This window comes from Acanthochromis polyacanthus, chromosome 22 (assembly GCF_021347895.1).
Source record: "Acanthochromis polyacanthus isolate Apoly-LR-REF ecotype Palm Island chromosome 22, KAUST_Apoly_ChrSc, whole genome shotgun sequence".
Classification (NCBI taxonomy): Eukaryota; Metazoa; Chordata; class Actinopteri; family Pomacentridae; genus Acanthochromis; species Acanthochromis polyacanthus.
This window is the reverse complement of record NC_067134.1, coordinates 9,834,442-9,854,017: the sequence shown is the minus strand read 5'-3', so window position 1 is coordinate 9,854,017 and position 19,576 is coordinate 9,834,442. Positions and strand designations below refer to the sequence as shown.

At 40.0% G+C, this 19,576-nt stretch overlaps 1 protein-coding gene across 2 annotated transcripts; it reads right to left on the bottom strand.

Moving 5' to 3' along the window:
• Positions 1-729: 729 nt before the first annotated feature.
• Positions 730-19,576, bottom strand: LOC110970824 (uncharacterized). Of its 2 annotated transcripts, XR_007939594.1 has the most exons (5): positions 18,377-19,576; positions 18,215-18,248; positions 5,099-12,985; positions 3,795-4,241; positions 730-898 (listed from the first exon to the last, which is right to left on the bottom strand). XR_007939594.1 is itself a non-coding variant. In XM_051943537.1 (4 exons), exon 3 carries the CDS (start codon positions 12,927-12,929, stop codon positions 5,106-5,108), a length of 7,824 nt encoding a protein of 2,607 aa, XP_051799497.1. In that variant the 5' UTR covers positions 12,930-12,985; positions 18,215-18,248; positions 18,377-19,576; the 3' UTR covers positions 1,728-4,241; positions 5,099-5,105. The 2 variants fall into 2 exon arrangements, 1 of the variants encoding a protein (XP_051799497.1); XM_051943537.1 differs by lacking the exon at positions 730-898 and having other exon boundaries at positions 1,728-4,241.

Sequence of the window (19,576 nt, the reverse complement as noted above, 5' to 3'; positions counted from 1 at the left end):
TTCCCTGTTCTTTTATGGTTTCCAGTGTGTTAAAATCTGTTTCTGATGTTGGTAGGAGCCATGGAGGCACAGCTGGCCAGAGAACCTGAGAGGTCACCCCCACCTTTTCCAACTCCAGCTTCTCCACTCATTTACACATATTAAAAATGACACTTTTTTTTTAGACTTTCCTCCCACTTCCCACTCCCAGGCATCATCAGCTACAGACTTTGCTGGGCGCTCTCCTTGATGTGCCTGCAGCTTAGCAATAGACGTCTTTATGAGGAGTTTGGATTGAGGTTTCTCATTTGATAATGATCAAAACATGAAATTTAGGTTGGTTTAAAGGAATATTCCACCTTAAATCTTTGAATGTTGACCTAAAAGGCTGGTTTCAGGAAGTATTCCACCTACAAGGTCCTCACACATCCACCTTAAAGGAACAGTCCACCAAAAATGCCTGGACATGCATTAATCGAGTGGCTTCATCCAGTTGTCATCACATTGTAACTGTAATATTGTCAGTTTTGAACCCAACATGGATAACAAATCCCCAAAAATTAGCGATGTCAATCAGCAGAACCTAAGCCTGATTGTTTGTCACACAGATGTCGGAAATATACAGAACATTTAAAAAATATACACTACCATTCAAAAGATTGAGGTTACGTGGAAATGTCCTTATTTTTGAATGAAAATAAGTTTTTTTTAAAAAAAGAAGACAACACTGAATTCATCCTAAATCCAGTGTAGACATTGTTAATGTGGTAAATGACTGTTCTAGCTGGAAACGGCTGATTTTTAATGGAATATCTCCATAGAGGTACAGAGGAACATTTCCAGCAACCATCACTCCTGTGTTCTAATGCTACATTGTGTTAGCTAATGGTGTTGAAAGGCTCATTGATGATTAGAAAACCTTTGTGCAGTTATGTTAGCACATGGATAAAAGTGACTTTTCACGGAAAAAATTGAATTGCCCGGGTGACCCCAAACTTTTGAACAGCAGAATTGCCAATAAATAAATGATTCACTCATAATATCATACTAATAGAAGTAGACTTTCATCAGATACTGATAATGCTGTTTTCAGCCATGGTTAGATGGTACTGTCATAGAGGCAGCTGTCTGATAAGCTATCAGGACAAAATTACATTGTTTTATTCCATCCCAGCTTGATTTAACCACATATGCGTTGGCCAGAAGTCATGAAGCCTGACAGAAGACTTTGTCATGGTGCCCCTTGATGAGACAAGAACACTGTGATACAATGGTATCATGACACTTCTTGACCTAAGTTTAGACATAGTTTTCCATGTAAATGTTAGCTTTTGGTCACCAACATTGCTTCTGATGCATTATTATTATTATTATTATTATTATTATTAGCCTGGTGTCAGTTTTTTTAAACGTATCTTAAAAACATTCTCATCAAAAAATTACATTTAATGCCTTCAATTTCCACTTTTAATTGATTTTTAAAAAAAGTCTTTATCAGTCCTGATATCCATAAATTAGCCATTAAATTCCTGTTTGTTTACATGATGGAAGAAAGGAAGGAAGAATCTGCAGTTGTTAAGAATAAAGAACTAAGAAGTCGTCATTCAAACAGCCAAGTGCTGCATTTAAAGCAGCTAAAAGTCCAGACTTTCATCCTGTACGGCTTTCCTTTCTTTAGCCAAGGCATACATGACAGTCATAAAGGCAGCTGTTCTATAAGCTACTGGACATAATGACACAGATGAACCTTTGTTCAGATTAAATCAGCTTTTTTTATTGGAAGAACCCTCACCAATTTAACAAAAAAACACATCGATTACAGAAAATGATCATCAGAAAACACACCGACTCGTTAACACAGACTGAATTTAAGCAAACGATTTGTCAAAAAAGAAAAAAATCAAAATTATTCTCATGTAAATCAGATTCATGAAATCATTCAAACTACTTTTTGTGTTTCAGTTGTTTCACTAATTTATTCCTCTTTATTAACACTGCATCTCTTTATGTGAAGATTCAGTAAAATGCACTGAAGCCGAATGTTGACGAGCAATAAAATGAGCTAAAATGTGTTATTTAAAAAAAAAATCTTTAGCATGAGCACTTATAACTGTAAAAGTGAATAAAAAACTGAAAGTATTTTCAAGTCAAAATATTTTCTAATTCCTTAATTTATTTAACTGTATATTATTTGAACAAATTACAAAAAATTGATAATAATTTTGAGACTTTTTTAAATTTAAAATCCAGTCACACCCACATAACTATTATTTCAAGGAACTAAACAACAGAAAAACTAAATTTAAATTCACTATTATGATATATAACTTGATTTTCTTTTTGCTGATTTTACCAAAAATCAATGAAAAGTTTTCCCGTTTACCTCATTAGAAGTTACCCTACCCAAAATCAACTGAAAATCCTGATTAAAAACATTCCCCTCATTTAAAATGTCCCTGTATTGCTTTTTTTTTCCAATTAAAATGTCACATTTAACACGATAAGATTCCATTGTTGACCTAAAAATAGCACTCAAACATTTCTTTTGTCATGGAAAAGAACAAAGAATGAGCATAATTCAAACTCCCTCGAACATAAGAACCGTTATTCTTCTGAGAATCTCACTAAACATGCAGAAGAAAATAAGAATTTATGGTTTCACATTTAGATAAAAGTCTGGATTTGAATTTCTTTGGGTTTCTTTCTGTCAGATTCTAATTTCATTTCATTACACATGAGGGAAACTTAACTAAAACACAAAGTTAATGTGAAACATGAACTATAGATTAAAAAATAACCCCAAACTGCTAAAGCACCAACACCATCTCACAGCTATGAATAATAAAAGCATCATGAGGCAGGAAAACTGCACAGCAACAACAAAATAGAAGAAAATGAAGGTGAAATAGCAAAGAACTCAGCAGGATTTACCATCAAATCCTCCATTTTTACATGAACGTAAATCAAAAACGACGTGGACTTTCATTAGAGCAGCTTTTTAAACCATGTCGAAGCTTTGAAGGGAGGCAAATTTGGATTTTTTTCATGGAGATAAATGACGTTTGAGCTGCATCAAGTCAGACTAGATGGTAAAATAGATGCACACATACTGAGATCCTTGCTGTTCATTTACACCTAAATAATTATGTCTCTAAAAAAATTGAAAAAATTTGCTTTCATCTGCAGCAAATAACACAAATCTTTTTAAAACCTTTTGAAAAACCTCAACAGCCACTTTAACCCTTTTGGCCATCCCATAATAAAGGGGTATCAAAACCATAAAGATACCTATGACATTTCAGATTGATGTATCAAATATAGTTTTTGTTTTTTAATTCCGTGTTCCACTTTCAGCAGTTTTTTTTTTCAAACACTGACATTTAAGTGAAAATATCTCGGGGACTATCTATGACAAAAAACTGAAATTTTCACCGTTATTTCTCACCATGTCATTAATTCAGAATATGGAATACTTGACAAGTAGATCAAACAGTGTCTGATTGAGTTGAAGGGTAAAAGAAATTAATGTCGCTTAGTCGTATACTACCGTTCAAAAGTTTGGGGTCACTTAGAAATGTCCTCATTTTTGAAAGAATGGCAGTTTTTTTTCAATGAAGATAACATTAAATGAATGATAAATCCAGTGTAGACATTGTTAATGTGCTAAATGACTATTGTAGCTGGAAACGGCTGATTTTTAATGGAATATCTCCATAGTGGTACAGAGGAACATTTCCAGCAACCATCACTCCTGTGTTCTAATGCTACATTGTGTTAGCTAGTGGTGTTGAAAGGCTCATTGATGATTAGAAAACCCTTGTGCAGTTATGTTAGCACATGGACAAAAGTGTGAGTTTTTTATGGAAAACATGAAATTGTCCGGATGATCCCAAACTTTTGAACGGTAGTGTAGGTCAGACAAACATTAAATATATGTGAAGGGATTAAAAAAACGTGCTGAAAGTGGGTTAAAGGGTTTTTTGGAAAGCCTTTGTATATGAATCTAAAATTTTGCCGCCAACATTTCAAATATCCACAGTTTATGATGAAAAGTTTCTAACAAAGAAGCAGAGGAAGGCTGATCATTTGAGGCGAATCACCCAGAGGAGAAGGAAACTTCCACTGCTGCTGATGTAGGACATTCACGGCCTCATCTGGTGTGAAACTGATCCATGTTGGATCCATTATGTGGCACTCGAGCACTTCCTGATCCGTCCTGGTTGTGCTGGAGGAAGGTCACATCAGCTGTTGCTCGGAAAGACCTGGGCAGATTTATGGCAGAAGGAAAAACACAATTTAAATTGTATTTCTTTAATGAGATAGTTTAAACAGTTTTCTCATCTTCCTGCAACTATCTTATTTATTGGCTATAGTTTTGGTCTCGTTAACAGATTTTAAAGATGTCCAATCTCAGTATCAAGACTAATATCAGGTGTCTGTAAAATACAAATATGTATTTTTCAATTTCTCTACATAGTCAACAGTGAGTGTGTTATTTCCACTACAGAATTCAAAGTGCTGTAAAAAGAAGAAGACATTCTTGACCTCTGCTAACAATTTCACCACTAGAAACACTCACATATGAATACTGTATATGTGTAGAAACATATTGAGTCTCTGAACCTCAAAACCTGCCGCTGAGTTTGACAAATACCAAAATACAACATTCATGAGAACTACAAACTGCAAAAACAAAACGACCATTTGATTTTCAACCAAATTCAACTTTAAATTAATTACATTAAAATTGCAACCACATTCTGTAAAAGTAAAGTAATATTCAAAGCCGTTAGTGTTGCGCAACAAAAATCCAGAGACCCTTTGGTTGAACTGCCGGCTGTGTTTACACAAGGCAGAATGAAGACGAGGAAAAATGTTAAACATCAGTAATATTTAGACACAGAACTGATGGTCATCACAGGATTTTTCCATTCTTTTCAATACATTTTAAAATTCAACATTAATTTTGCTTTTATTTATGATTTATGGCATTATAACTTTGTTCAAACTTTGAGGCCATGGTTGTTTTGTTTCCACAGAGGTCCAGGACTTTATATTGCAGTGAAAAATGAGCCCACAGTGAGGAAAAATATGAAAGTGGTGTTAAATGTGTTGTTACCTTTTCATTAGAGGAGGTTGGAGACTTGTTTCCTGAGTGGATCGTTGCGATTCTTGTAGCCCTTGCTGTTGATCCATGCAGTTATTTCGGTGAGATGGTTTTTCATCATTACATTCTTGTCTTTAAGCAGGTCGAACCATTGTTGCACCAGATTTAAGCAGTGCTGCTGGAAACTGCTGTCAAACATCTTGAGTCTGGTGAGACTCTTCTTGCTGTTGTTGAAGCTCTCGGTGAATCTCTTCGTGGCACCGAGGATCGTCAGCTTGAAGGTGCCCACGACATCATCCTTGCTTATGGCGGTAGCTAAACGTGTTGCAAAGGCTTTTAATTTTACATCAGGAAGCTCAAAACGTGTCTTCCGAGGTGCGTAAACAGATGAAAGCTCTTGATGCTTGGTCAGACTGGCAGTCAGAGGAGATGTCTTTGTTCCCACATCAAGCATAGCTTTAGCTAGTTTGCTCTCCTGGGTTAACTTTCGAGCTTCCAACATACTTTTGACCGGAGGCTGGCGATCAGCTTTGATGAACTTTCCTACTTCTGGGTTTTGCTTGGCAGATTTTTGCCATTTTTTGAACATTTGTACTTTTCCAGCCTCGTTCTGAATAGCCATTTTGCTTTCTTTTACCTTTGCACCTGCTGTTGCAAACCAGTCCTGTCCTCTGACTGATCCAGTCATCTCTTCACGCTTGATGAAAGAGTCCCATTGGCCGGGGTGTTTGAGGAGAGTGTCGGCCTCCACCGATCGCAGACGGTCTGCTTCCAAACGGACCTCTGATTCGCTGGCCTGGGGTTTCATGCCTCGCGCCAAAGCAGGGAACAGGCTGCTCTCGCCCTTGCTATCTATTTTCACTGTCTCGTTATTGATGCGCACGTCATAATGGCCGTCAGGGTGTTGGTCGTTCTTCGGTCTGTAGACCAGCGTCACAGTTTGACTGGCGGGTTTAGTGCTTGGACTCAGCTCCTGCAGTTTGATAAGTTTGCCATGACTATCCTCTGTTAGGATGACAACCTTGGTGCCATTGGCTTCTGCCAGGACTCTGATATCAAGAACGGTGCCGGCAGTCTTGGGATCCTTGATCTTCTCAGCACGAGACTGTGAGCGTTTACTTCCCCCTTTCTGCTGAGCACTGGTGTTTACTGGCATGTATGAGATGTAACTGTTATTCTGTCCAGCTTGGAGTTTCTCATCTGTGCTGTCACTTTTTAAGCCAGTTCTGACATAATTCCCAATGACACCGTTGACCTGGTTCTGAACATGAGAAACGACGTGACTGGAGAACTTCTGGTGGAACACTTCCACAAAAGCATCAGCCAGTTGAGCGCTGATGGCTTCGTCTATATCTTGCTTGAATTCTTCCAGTATCTCAATGTCTGAAGCGGACAGGTCATTTACCTTCACTTTCTCTGCAGAATCTTTGGATTTTTTAAATGTATCCAACTCTTCTTGAAGGTTGGAGAAAAACTTGTCTGACATTGCGAGCATTGCACTGATGGCGTCTTCTGCCATAGCCGCAACGTGGGCAGTTTGGATAAGAGTCAGAATTCCTAGAATTTTTCCTTTGGCGTCTGCTCTAGCTTCATCAATCACACTGGCTAATGATGAGTTCACCTTGTTCTGCCAGTTGAGGTCTGCATAGAACGTCTGTGCTGCAGCTTTGCTTAACGTTTTGAAAGTAGCCAGCAGTTTGCTCTTTTTGTTCTTGTCCTCCAGGAGATCATCAAGTTGGTTTTTATCCTCAATGTGTGAGAGGATAATGAAGTTCACTTGTGAATTTAAGGGCTCTTTTTCCATGTTGGATTTCACTTCGTCAGCAATTCCATTTTTCACCTCATTTTTGAGGCCTTTTAGTATTTGGGTCATTATTTCGTTTTCTGCCTTCCCAAGTCCATAATTAATGATTTCTTCTGCCATTTTTTTCGCAGTGTGTTTTACTGTATTCTTCATATTTGCCTTTGTGACAACACTCAAACCTTCTTTAGCCTGTTTGGAGAGAAACTTTGGCATTGACTTCAGATTTTTGCCCAGTCCTTTAATTAACATTTTGGTACCTTTGACACCCTTTGCAAGCAGCTTTCCAACTCCAAACCCGATGAGAGACACACCAATAGAAATGGCTTTTTCTATAGCCCATGACTTCCAGCTGAATTCTCCAGTCACCATTCCCTCAATGCCAGTGATGCAGTCTGATATTCCTTCAACGATGAGACCCATGCCGACTTGGGCTAATGTCCCGCACGTAAACGCAGTGAGCAGTGCTCCTCCAACAATCTGTAAAACTCCAAGACAGAACACCAGCAGAGCTTCCCATGGGAAACGAGGCTCCTCTTCCACAGAAAATACATATTTCAGACCTCGACTGTAGAGGTTGTAGGCTTCCTCTTGGAGCGCTTCATCAGCATTCGACACCAGCAAGAAAACTGGTGACTTTTTGACCAGTGCATTCCTTCCTTTTTTCTTTATTTCATCCAGTTTTTGAATGGCCTCGCTAATGTTTTTGTCAAAGTAGCTTAACATGCTGCATTTGGTTGTCAGCTGTTTTTCAAGGCTGGATGGGTTACTGTTGTCTGACTTTGCAGAGGATATTTTTACAAACTGGAGACAGACCATGGACTCCTCACTGAGATACTTCAGAGAATCCTGCGCTTTTATCAGATCATCCTTTGCCTCGCTGAGGTAATCTGCACTCCTCTGCTTTATGGTGCAGTACGAATGACTGTAAAAAGCAATGGCTGCCCAGCTTGGATCTTGTTTCATGGCCTTTTCAAAGAGCTTAGCGCTGACCTTCCATTCTTTGTCATTCATTGCGACATTTCCAAACTTGATGTAGTGATAAATGCTGGAACATGGTGAAGTCTCACTTTGAGACTGCTTTTTTGCCAATGACAAATCAGTTTCCAAGTCTCTTTGTAATTCATCTCTCTTCAACTGTTCAATGTCTTCTGATTTCGTTTGCAACCATATCCCCCAGAACTCATTCAGGATGGCAACAACAGCTCTTCTCTCGTCTTCATCTGTGTTCTTGTGAATATCTCGAAGAGTTTTGCAGTACTCTGAAAACAGGTCCTCTCGTAGTTTCATCTCAGCAACGTCGTTCATCGTTTGTTCTAATTTCACTGCTGCAAGTCTATCCCTGGTGTTCTTAGCTTCCTCCAGAGACGACACTGTCGAGAAGGAGTGCTGCAGGGATTCAGTGACTGACATGATTATCTGAGCAGATCCAGGTCTACCTTTACGGGCAGTTCGACCAAAAGCCTGGAGTTCAACTCTTGTGTTCTCAGAGAGGAAGGAGAGCACCACAAATAATCCTCCATTATTGTTCACCTCTTTGGACACTTTAATGTTGGTGCCACGCCCAGCAAGGTTTGTAGCAACAATGACATCACCAGGAAGCAGTTCCTTGTCTATTTTGCTCAAACTGTCTTTGTCACTTCGACAGTAGAGAATGATCTCACCTGGGATGCTGCTTTTCAGCTCTTCGTGGATCTCTTTGGCTTTGTTGATAGTTTCACATATCACCAGGGCTGCTCTTCCACCTCTGTATGAATTTGGGGAAATCTGATTCATAACCGCTTGTTTTATTTCAGATTTCCACTCTTCAGCTGAGGTTTTCACAGAACCTTTGACTTCAAATAACTTCCTCCTGTTGAATGTTGGCATTTTGCAGGCAGAAAGAGTTGGATATAAGTCCTGCAAAAACATCATGTCCATTTGGCTCCCAAGTGTCCCGGTTGTACCATATATTTTCCCATGGTACTTTTCAAAGAGAGACGTGTTCGAAATGTAGTTTGTCACTGTTGAAATTGTGCTCAGTTTGATTTGGTGTTTAATCTCAACAAACTGCTGCAAACCGTCACCCCATTTCTTATTAATTTCCACAATACCTGTGGATTTGAAGTCCACGGGACGGACGTTGTCGTTTTCTATGACATATTCTTGTCCTTGCCTCAGTTGCTTTGCCAGAAAGGCATTCTGAACCCACACAGGCATTTTCCTCTCTATGAGGTGACTCAGGAATCCAGGAATGCTGATTTTGTCCTTAATGTTTGCACATGGAGTGTACTGAATCTTCTCCGAGATTAGCTCCACGATGGGCTTGATGAGAATTTCCTCTGAATCATAGAGGGGACAACACAAGCCTTCCTCCAAGACAAGAAATTTAAGCTCTGGAATGTCCCGGTTGTTGTACGGACTGCGCTTTTGAAGACGGAGCAGTCCCTCATCGTCCAAAGTGTAAACACTAAAGCCATAGGGCACATACTCCTCCATTTCTTGGAAAAAATTCACCATAGCATCCTGGCTGACAGTTTTCAGCTTTTGGAGAAGTTCATCCTTCTCACTTTTGTAGAAATCCTCTGTGAATCCTGCTGGCACAGTGTTGGTTTCTTCAGCGATACATAAAATGTCCATTGGGTCATTGATTTCACCTTCTTCTGTGTCTATTGAGTCAAAGATGGCCTTGAAGAATGAAGCAGGAGGACCCTGTACAAACATCTGCTGTCCAGCAGACAGGAAGCCATACTGGCTGACATGGCTCCAGATCATGGCCAGAATGATGTTCAGATGCTGCATGGAGACCATGGCGCTGGACAGGTAGGTGAGCTGCACACCCTGATCCAGCAGCAGTGAGTCCACTTCATCGATTATGATGCACTGAAAGCCGCGATCAGGTCTCACATCCTTCATCTCAAAAATCTGGCGAAGGTGATCTGCAGCGAAGGTTTCAATAGTCCCGTAGACTATGTCCTTCTGGTAGCATTCTTTCCGATCTTTATCCTCCGTTTTGTTTGTGTTTGTGTCAACTGTAACGCCAAAGTATTTGTAGTATTCTGCCCATTCTTCTGCATCTCTCTGACACAACACAGAAGAGCTGGACACCACATCTACTTTTTCACCCCTGAGCGCACGCAGAACTGCGAACATTGCGATGACACAAGACTTTCCTTCTCCAGTGCCCATCTCCAGGAGCTTCCCGGTGTCCGACAAGGCCAAGAAGCACCAGCTTATCATCTGAGTGGCTCGAGGAAACCATTTCTCTTTAGCAATGTACAAGTGGACAGCATTGCATAAGACTGCCAGCAACTCCTGAAGGTCCTCAGTATCCAGACTGTGACTGAGATTCCTCGCTCGCTGTGCATCTGTGTGATTTTTAATTTCACCAGTTTTGATTAGGTTTGCTACATGTCTTACCACACTGTATGATTTACTCAGTGTTTGCTCATCAATGTCTTTCATCTGCCGTATTTCCTCAAAAAGTGTGTCAATGCTTTTTATGTTCTCCTCTCTGAGGCTGGTTTCTAAATGCTGGAACAGATTCTCAGCTTCATAGGAACCAAGGAGCATAAGGAGAGACTGGTTGTTCTTATCCGTCCACTTGCTGGAAACCTGATATGTGGCCATCAGATGTAAAATTTTCATGATAGAAACACAGTCTTCATCATGATGACGGCCAGTTAGTGCTCCAAGGAGGTCCAAGACCTCCACTGGTGACCAAAGGGCTTTTGCTCCAAGATTTGAAACCATCTGGAAGATTTCAGCAGTTTGTTCATTTGAGGCTTGGAATTGCTTTGCACAGGCAAATATAATCTCCAAACATTTCCCTGCAGGAGATGTCATGTTTTCTCCTGTTTCTCTAGTCATCGCCCTCAGGACACTCTCAAGAAAAGTCAGAATGAAGGCCTCATGAGAAGACAAACCCTTTCCAGCAATCTTTTCCAAGACGGTGATGAGTTTGTTGTCAGGGTTGGGGTCTTTGTTCAGGTTGGTGTGAAGCACCTGAAAAAGAGCCTTAACAAACTTGTGTCTCACTTCCACATCTTCACGTTGAAATTTACCCATGAGGTTCTGCAGGACCTCCGCCGCAAACACAAGAGAATCATTTTCCTTGAGTGTTGAAAGTTCCAGATTCCTGAATGCACTGGGACTTTGTTGTTCAATGAGGAATCCACGACTGAACTGAGGGCTGTCTGCTTCCGTCGCCTCTATGCTGCCTTTAAAATAATCAGACACAAAGTCATCCATGGTACCGTACACAATGTCTGCTTCGTAGACATCGCTGTAGGATGTGTTCGTTTTCTCCATGTTTGTGTTGACAGAAATTTTAAGGTGTTCATAGAAATCAAACCAGTTCTTAGTTCCCTCCTGAGAGCGACCCTCAGAGCTCAACACAACGTCCACTTTGTTTCCTGTGCAGACGTGTGCAGCTGCAAACATGGCCGTCACACATTCGTCTTCTTCCAGACCGACCAGCTGTAGCACTGGACTCTTCTCAGTCAGCATCAGCGCACACCAGCACAACATCTGCCTCACTGTGGGCCACCAGCCTTTTGTGTCGAAAACTGCTCTACAGAGCTGAGACAGAGACTCCTGTATGTCGTCAGCATTTAAGCTTCCACATTTAAAGGAATCTCTCTGAAAGACTGCATCTTTTGGTGCATTTTCTGAGTATCGAAGGACGCCAGTGGTAATGTTTTTTATCATGTCAATTACAGAATCCTCCAAGTTCCTTAATGTTTTTAATTCTGCTAGAGCTTCAACCAGAGTGCTCTCATCTTGTCTTCTGAGACTCTTTTGGAAATCCTGCTGGAATTTCTCAGGGCCAACATCGTCCAGAGCTTGTATGAGAGAGTGTCCTGACTCATCCGTCCATTCTGGTGAGATGTCGTACACTTGCATCAACGAAAGGACTTCAGTTATGGAAGCATCTTCTGCGTATTTCTGTGATAGCACTTTGAGCAGAGTCACCGCCTCTGCTGGGGTCCACTGGTTTGTTTGCACAAGTCTGAGGAGCATCTCAGTGGGTTCTGAGTGGGTTTCCTCACCATTCAGATGTGTGAGTGTGGACAAGAGAAGCCTCAAGCACTGGACCTCCATCGTTAAAATGAACACAGAGGTTCCTTCGACTGCAGTCTGCAGTGACGACGCAAGAGCGCTCAGGAACTCTATAGGAAAGAGCTGCTCAGTGGAAATCTCATCTTCAGCCCATTGTTTGGCTACGAGGACTGCATCAGTGTCAGGGCTGCTACTGTCAGTGAGAAAGTGAATGAGGGTCAGATACAGGGCTTGAGTCAACAGGAAGTTCTCAGAAACACCATGTGCTGACTGGCTGATGGACCCCACCAGGTTCTGCACCTGATCGGAGATGCTTTGCAGGGAAACTCCGTCAGACACGTGCAGAGACAGAGCACACAGCTCCGTGATGAACACTTGGCTGTGCTGCAGAGTGCTGACGGATGGAGGAGCGTTGAGCCATTCATCGAACAGAAGCTCGTCCAGCACTGGCAGGATCTTTCTCAGCTCATCAGACGTCAGGTCAGAGAGATTTACGTTTGAAACCGGGATGCCTAATTTCAGCGAGATGATTTCTAAAAAGTCGTTGCTGCGTGATTCATCATCAGCCTCAAACTCATCCAGGCGCCTGATGAGGACATCTCGCTTGGGCCTGTATTCTTCTGAAATGGTTTTTTGTTTCTCATGCTGCTGTTGGGCTTGCTTTTGTGACTCTTCTAGCCTTTGATTTAGTCGTTCTTGTCGTTCCTCTTCTCTTTTCTCCTCCATTCTCCTCCGTCGCTCCTCTTCTCGCCTCTTCTCCTCTTCTCTCCTCCTCTTCTCTCGATCTCTCATCGGCTTATGGAAGCAATAATTACACTCGTACCAGTTGTTGTTACCAACTGGTCGGTAGTATTCACCTCCATTGAACACGTGCACGTAACGCCCCTGAACGGAACTTTGTGTTAAATTGTCGAAGCTCCTACACGGAGGCAGGACTTTATCACACTTGGAACATCTCAGGCTGTTGCCCATGTTAGCCTCCTTTGGTACTTTGTTCCCCATTTTTAATGATCTGTTCAGCTGCTATGTGCTGGTTTTCATGTGCAGAAGGTGTTTTCCTAAGAGATAAAGGAATATAAACTTAAATGACTTTATGGTATCAGAACCAGCTTCAAACAGGAAGTTCTGCTGCTACGATTCTTGATGTACACCAATCAGCCACAACATTATGACCACTGACAGGTGAAGGGAATAACATCGATCGTCTTGTTATAATGCGACATTCAGAAACCTTGAGTCCTGACATTCATGTGGATGTTTGACATGTACCACCCACCTAAACATTACAGGTCAAACAACCCCTAACTCCCCATGGCAACAGCAGTCCTTGATGCCCGTTGCCATCTTCAGTAGGACAACGCACCCCAACGCAACAGATCTAAGGTGTTCACCCGGGTTCCACACTCTCCAGATCTCAATCGTATTGAGCATCTGTGGGATGTACCAGGACAAACCTGATCTAAGTAGGTCCCACCCTGCAACCAACAGGACCCACAGAAGTCACTGCTATCCAGAAGTCCTGTGACACTTGGATGGTAGCACATGATCTCTGGGAATGTCTTGATGTCCTGGCTGATCTCTGGGTTCTCATAGGCCAGTGAACAGTTGATTGTTTTTAGCGCTGTAATGAAACTCAGGACAGGACATCTTTAGAGGTCTTGTGGCACCATTCCAGTCCAGTGAGGCATGAAACCAGCACTTCTGAGGATGCCTTGTGGCACTGGGATGGTGCCACAAGACGTCCTCAGAAGTGCTGGTTTCATGCCTCACTGGATCAGAGGAGTTCTAGCAGCATTAAAGGGGACCAACACAATATTAGGCAGGTAGTCAAAAAGTTATGTCTGATTGGTGTATTTTTTCTGTGTTGTTTCTCTTCAACCTCAATTTTGGCTATTAATAGCTGAGGACCTTATGTTTAAAAGCCCCTTGCTATATTATACATCATTAATAATATTAGGAACCAGTTTGGTTGAACAGTTGGAAGGAGGCCAACTTTGAGGATCATATACCATGTATGTACACCATATATAGTTGTGAACAAAAGTTCACACATGCAGCCATTTTCAGCTACGTATTTTTAGTAGCTGTCCACAAGCTTCTGGTTTATCTTTGACTCCTGGACAGAATTGGTGCAGTTGAACTACATTTGTTGACTTGTTTCAACAAGTCCACAGGTTCTTGATGGGTTTAGGTCAGGACTTTATTGAGACCACTCAAACACTTTCATATTCTACAGTGAATTCTTTGGCTATCCTTAAACACTAGAAAAGCAGCCTTGGTTAAAATAGAAGCGTCCTGTTAAAGTTAAAATCCCGTCATCATTTTTTGACTTATTGTGCCAAAAAAAGTGACTGTTGAAGCTGTTTTGTTCAGTTTCGTGCTGTTTTATCTGAATCAAGCAGCCATAATGTTTAAATACACATAATATTATTGTTGTGGTCGAAGCAACTTATTTTCTCAGTTTACAGTGTAATCAGGCCTGACATTTAGGATGTCTTAGGCTGTTGTGTGTGAGGTCATTTCTAGACTATAATTAACATGATTTCTACCTTTGATATCTAAAATGAAGAAATGATTCCTTTTCGAGTTATCCTATAAAATATGATCTCCAAACTGTAACAAAATCCGTCATTTCAGTCACAATGCAAATGTAAAACTGAATTATTTGAGTTGAATAGGTTCTTTTAAGTTATTTCAGCAGAGAAAAAACAGCTGAATGTATTATAATTAAGGCCACAAGTAAAAGAAAAAACATATACTTATAAATGAGCTTCACGCGCTGTTTTTTCACTCATACTAAAAAGCATAATGTTAATACAATATCACTGAAATTAGCTTAATTCTTTTCAAAGTAGTTTTTGAATCACACACCTGTCTGTTCACTCCAGCTGCCACAGCCCTGTGGAGCGTTTAGGGAACACTGGTAAACTGTAGTGTCACAGCACTATCTAGTGGCCAGAGCCTGTAATTTTTACATAATTCATTCCAGGCTAGCAACGAGCATTCGTGTGCTAGCAATTGGCATTTCTAGGCTAGCAATCAAAGTTCCTGTGTTGCAAACTAGCATTCCTAGCCTAGAAACTACAATTCATAAGCTAGGAATGCTTTTTATAGGTAATAACTAGCCTTCATAGGCTAATAACTAGTATTCCTAGGCTGGTCACAAGCATTCCAAATCTAGCTACTAGCAGTCCATGGCCAACAAGTAGCAATAATGGGCTAACAACTGTCATTCCTACACTAGCAACTAGCAGTCCTGAGCTAGCGACTAGAATTCCACAGTTAAAATTCCTGAGCTGACAACTGGACTTTCACAGTCACTAGGCTAGCAACTAGCATTCCTGGACTAGCAATTAGAATTCCAAAGCTAACAACTGGCCTTCTCAGGGTAGTCCCTAGCATCTCCAGGCTAACAAATAGCATTCCCAAGATAACAACTTGAGCAGGTCTGTAGTTGATGTTAGGGATTTAATTAAATGTGTAGTAATGCTGATTTGATTTTAATAAATTCAGTATTTTTGTAATGTCACTCCACTGACCAACACACCTGTAGGACATATCTGGGCCATTCCAGAATTGGAGGACATTTGGGCTTCGAAATTTAAAAAAAATAAACCTTCTTATGCTCTATATTGATCAATAATAGGTAATAAACTATCAAAGACTTGATTGGCTCAGCTTGCACATCAATGGTACCATTTTTATTCCATGTTTTATGTGTTGTTTGCCAAAAATGACAAAAACGAGACAAAAGAAAAAAACAAGATACTAAAGACAAAAAAAGACATAAAAGGAAAGAAACAAGACAAAATGACAAACACAAGACATAAAATGACAAAAACAAGACACAAAAGACGAAAACAAGACAGACTACAAAAATCAAGAGACAAAGTGACAAAAACAAGACACAAAACAACAAAGTAAGACACAAAGCAACAGAAACGAAACACAAAAGGACAAAAACAAGACAAATGACAAAAATAAGAAACAAAACGACAAAAACAAGACATAAAACGACAAAAACAAGACAAAACGACAAAAATAAGACACAAAACGACAGAAACAAAGAACAAAACGACAAAAATGAGACAGAAAACAACAGAAATGAAAGACAAAATGACAAACAGAAGACACAAAATGACAAAACGAAGACATAAAAAACAAAAACGACAGAAAACAACAAAAATAAGACGCAAAATGAGAGAAACGAGACAGAAAACCACAGAAATAAGATACAAAATGACAAAAATGAAACAAAAATGAGAAAATATGAAAAATAGATGAGAGGACATACAGCGCCCTCCAGTGGTTAAGATGTGTTAAAAGCCTTAACGTAAACCCAATTTTCATTGCAGAAGCATATCTCACAGTGAAAATTGTAGAAAAATGTATTATAGGAGAAGATCAGGTGTTGTTGTGTTGGCAAAAGGGGGTTATACAAAGTATTAACATCAGGTTTGCTAACAATTGTGACACGCATGATTTGATGTAAAATAATTATTTCCTAATGTGTGATTTTTCCCCACTGAATAAATGCACTTGAATTAAAGGTTGGATTTTCCTCTTTTTTTCATTGTGGTTCTAAATTATTTAGAAAAAAACTGAATTCATTAGAAGCTAAAGAACACATGCTAACCAGGGGTGCCGATAATTATGTAGCTTTGCTCTCCCCATTCTTACAGAACTATTTGATGATGTTAATTCCAGTGTTTCATGTGATTCACTGTTTTATAAAAAAATAAAAATAAAAAAGAGATTTAAATTTAATTTGAACTGTTTTATGAGAGCTTCAGTTTGGTCATCAGGGGGGTGGGACAAGAGAAAAATAGTATTTTAGGGGGAACTCCAGATTTATTTGGTATTTTAAAAATATTTTCAAACATTCTTTTCTCCTTGTTTTTTGGATTTGATCTCAGGTCAAGAACATTTACACAACACCTGCATGCTTTAGGATTTTGTACATGGATTATTTGAAATTTGATGGCTGGGATGTGAATGATCCATCCGGCCTTTGAACTCACACACCTGCACTGATTTAGTTATTTAACATGACTGTGAACAGACTCCAGCAGCTCACACTGGGTCTGACTGCTTTTTTCAAACTCCGTGAAAACCAGGTAATCTAGCTGCTTTGGCTTAACTCACATGTAAAGGCAGAAATGTTAAAACCCCAGAGGCTGTCAGGCCCTACAGGGTGGGAGGACCTCCTAACCTCAGCATGCAGCTCTGAGTGATTATTATCAGAAACTATTATTGTAATTATTCTAATTTACCCTTAACTCAGAGCTATAAAATGTCACCAGAATTCTGACCCCATAAAAATAAACGTTGGCTCGATGCACGTTTTTCTACGATCCTTCTAGAAAGTAGGACTGACAGTCTCAATAAAGCCCTTTTAGGAAATAATAATGATTTTGAACACATTTTCTGTCAAGACTCAGCTTTTTTTCTTTTATGTCATGTCGACTGTTATTCTTTATGTATTTATTATTTAAAATAAAATTTATGATTTATTAAAATGTTCTCAACGACATTAAGGAATAAAAACGACCATTTCTGGAAAAAATACAGTTAAAATGTTCTTTTTTTTCCAGCACAAAGTTAATTTTATTTAGACCTGTGGCACCAAATGACGTTCAGAAAGGACAAAACTAAACAGTTTCTACCCACAACATAAATCTGGTTGGAACTGAGTGAATATTAGTGGAAATAGGAGTTGTATTCTTTTAATTTCTGCAAATAAAAATCAGTGTAAGCTATTGACATGATTCCAACTTTTTCTTGAGGTTTCTGGGATGTTTAGTAAAAAAAAAAGATCAGCCGTATGCTGTGAAAAATAATCAACTGGTGAGGTCTTATTGAGGACTTATTTTCAAAAATACAGAACTCAAACAGCATTTGGAGCAGAGCTGTGGGAGTTTGCAACATTCCGTGACTAGCTAGAAGCTTTTGCATGATTTATTTTCAATAAAATCTACTGGGAGGCCCGTGGTGAGTTGGTATGGAATGACTATATGTTGCAATTCTGTTCCACTGCATTGCATTTTGCATCTTTTACTGCATTTCTCTGGTTTGTCCTCTTGTTTTAATGGTCTCCTTTTGTATTTTTTGTCTCATCTGTGCATCACTCTGCTTTTAAAATGTGCAATCTGATTAAAATCATTGATATTATTGATTATAAGAACAAACAAAACTTCTCAGTGGTGCAGAGTTTGGAGCCCGTACAGTTCATTTAGTGACACAGCTGCATATTCACATCTTTAATTAGACAATAAAAAGCTTCTTACCGTCCTCTGGAGACTCCTCTCTGCTGTCTGCACTCTGCAAATATACAGATAAATATATGGAATAAAAGCTGTGATGGTGAAGAAATGACCAAACAGCAGTTTTATCTTAACAGCAGCTTGTGTTGAAATGTGGGAGGAAAAAAACTTCAGCTCGTCACTCACCTGCATGCGGCGCCGGTCTGTGCACCGCAACTGTCATAGGAGGCTCAAATTTAAGCAGAAAACACCTGGAGGGGTGGGAGGGTGTCAAATATCAGAGGTCTGAAAGAAGAAAATGGTTGGTTAAAAAGTTTGAGGTAACACTGTGTTATGACAAACAACCACTAATGACAATGTGGTCGTATTTAATCAGCAGATGTGAATATACACGAAAAACTATTTGTCCCCTCCTGAAGCCTTCTGCATGTTTGTCTGGCATAAATGTTTCAGATCATCAAACTAATTTTACTATCAGACAAAAATAACCCAAGAAAACACAAAATGAAGAAGGAAAATTCTGTCCAGCCCATTACATCGGGCAACAATGTGGAAACGTAATTCCCCCTTTAGCTACCGATCTAAGAAATGACCAAATTCATTCATCAGTTGGGTTCAGTTTCTCCATCCACACTCTAATATGATTACTGCCTAAACATCACTAAATAGAACCTGTCTTCATTGTAAAGTCGCTAAAGGGTCACAAAAAGCAGCACATGATGCCACGTTCTAACGAGATTCAAGAAGAGATGGAGGGTCTGGAGGGTTACAAAGCCATTGCTGAGGTTCTTGGACTCCAGAGAACCACAGGTAGAGACATTATCCGCAAATGGAGAAAGATGGAACAGTGGTGAACCTTCAGGAGTGGACCAACGACCAACATTTCTTCAAGAGAACATCAACATCTAATCCAGGACTCACAGAAGAACTCAGACGAACATCTGAAGATCTGCAGCCCTCACGGGCCTAAGGTAAGGTTCGTCTACATGATTCCACAATCAGGAAGACTTTGGGAGGAAATGGATCCATGGGAGAGTTAAAGGATCAAACCACTACAGACCAAAAAGGTTAATTCACAAAATAATACCTGGATGAGCTCCAAGACGTTTGCGATAACATCCTGTGGACTGATGAGTCTAAGGTGGAACTTTCTGGAAGACATGGGCCCATTACATCTGGTGTCAAGCTAATACTGCATTCCACAAGAAGAACATGAAACCAGCAGTGAAGCATGGCAGTGGTAGCATGATGGTTGGAGGACCTGGACGACTTGTCATCACTGATGTTCAAAATGACTAGAAGCATGTACAAAATGACAAAAACGTGTTCAAAAATGATACATGATCAAAATGAAAAAAATGTGTTTAAAATGACAAAAAAGAGTCC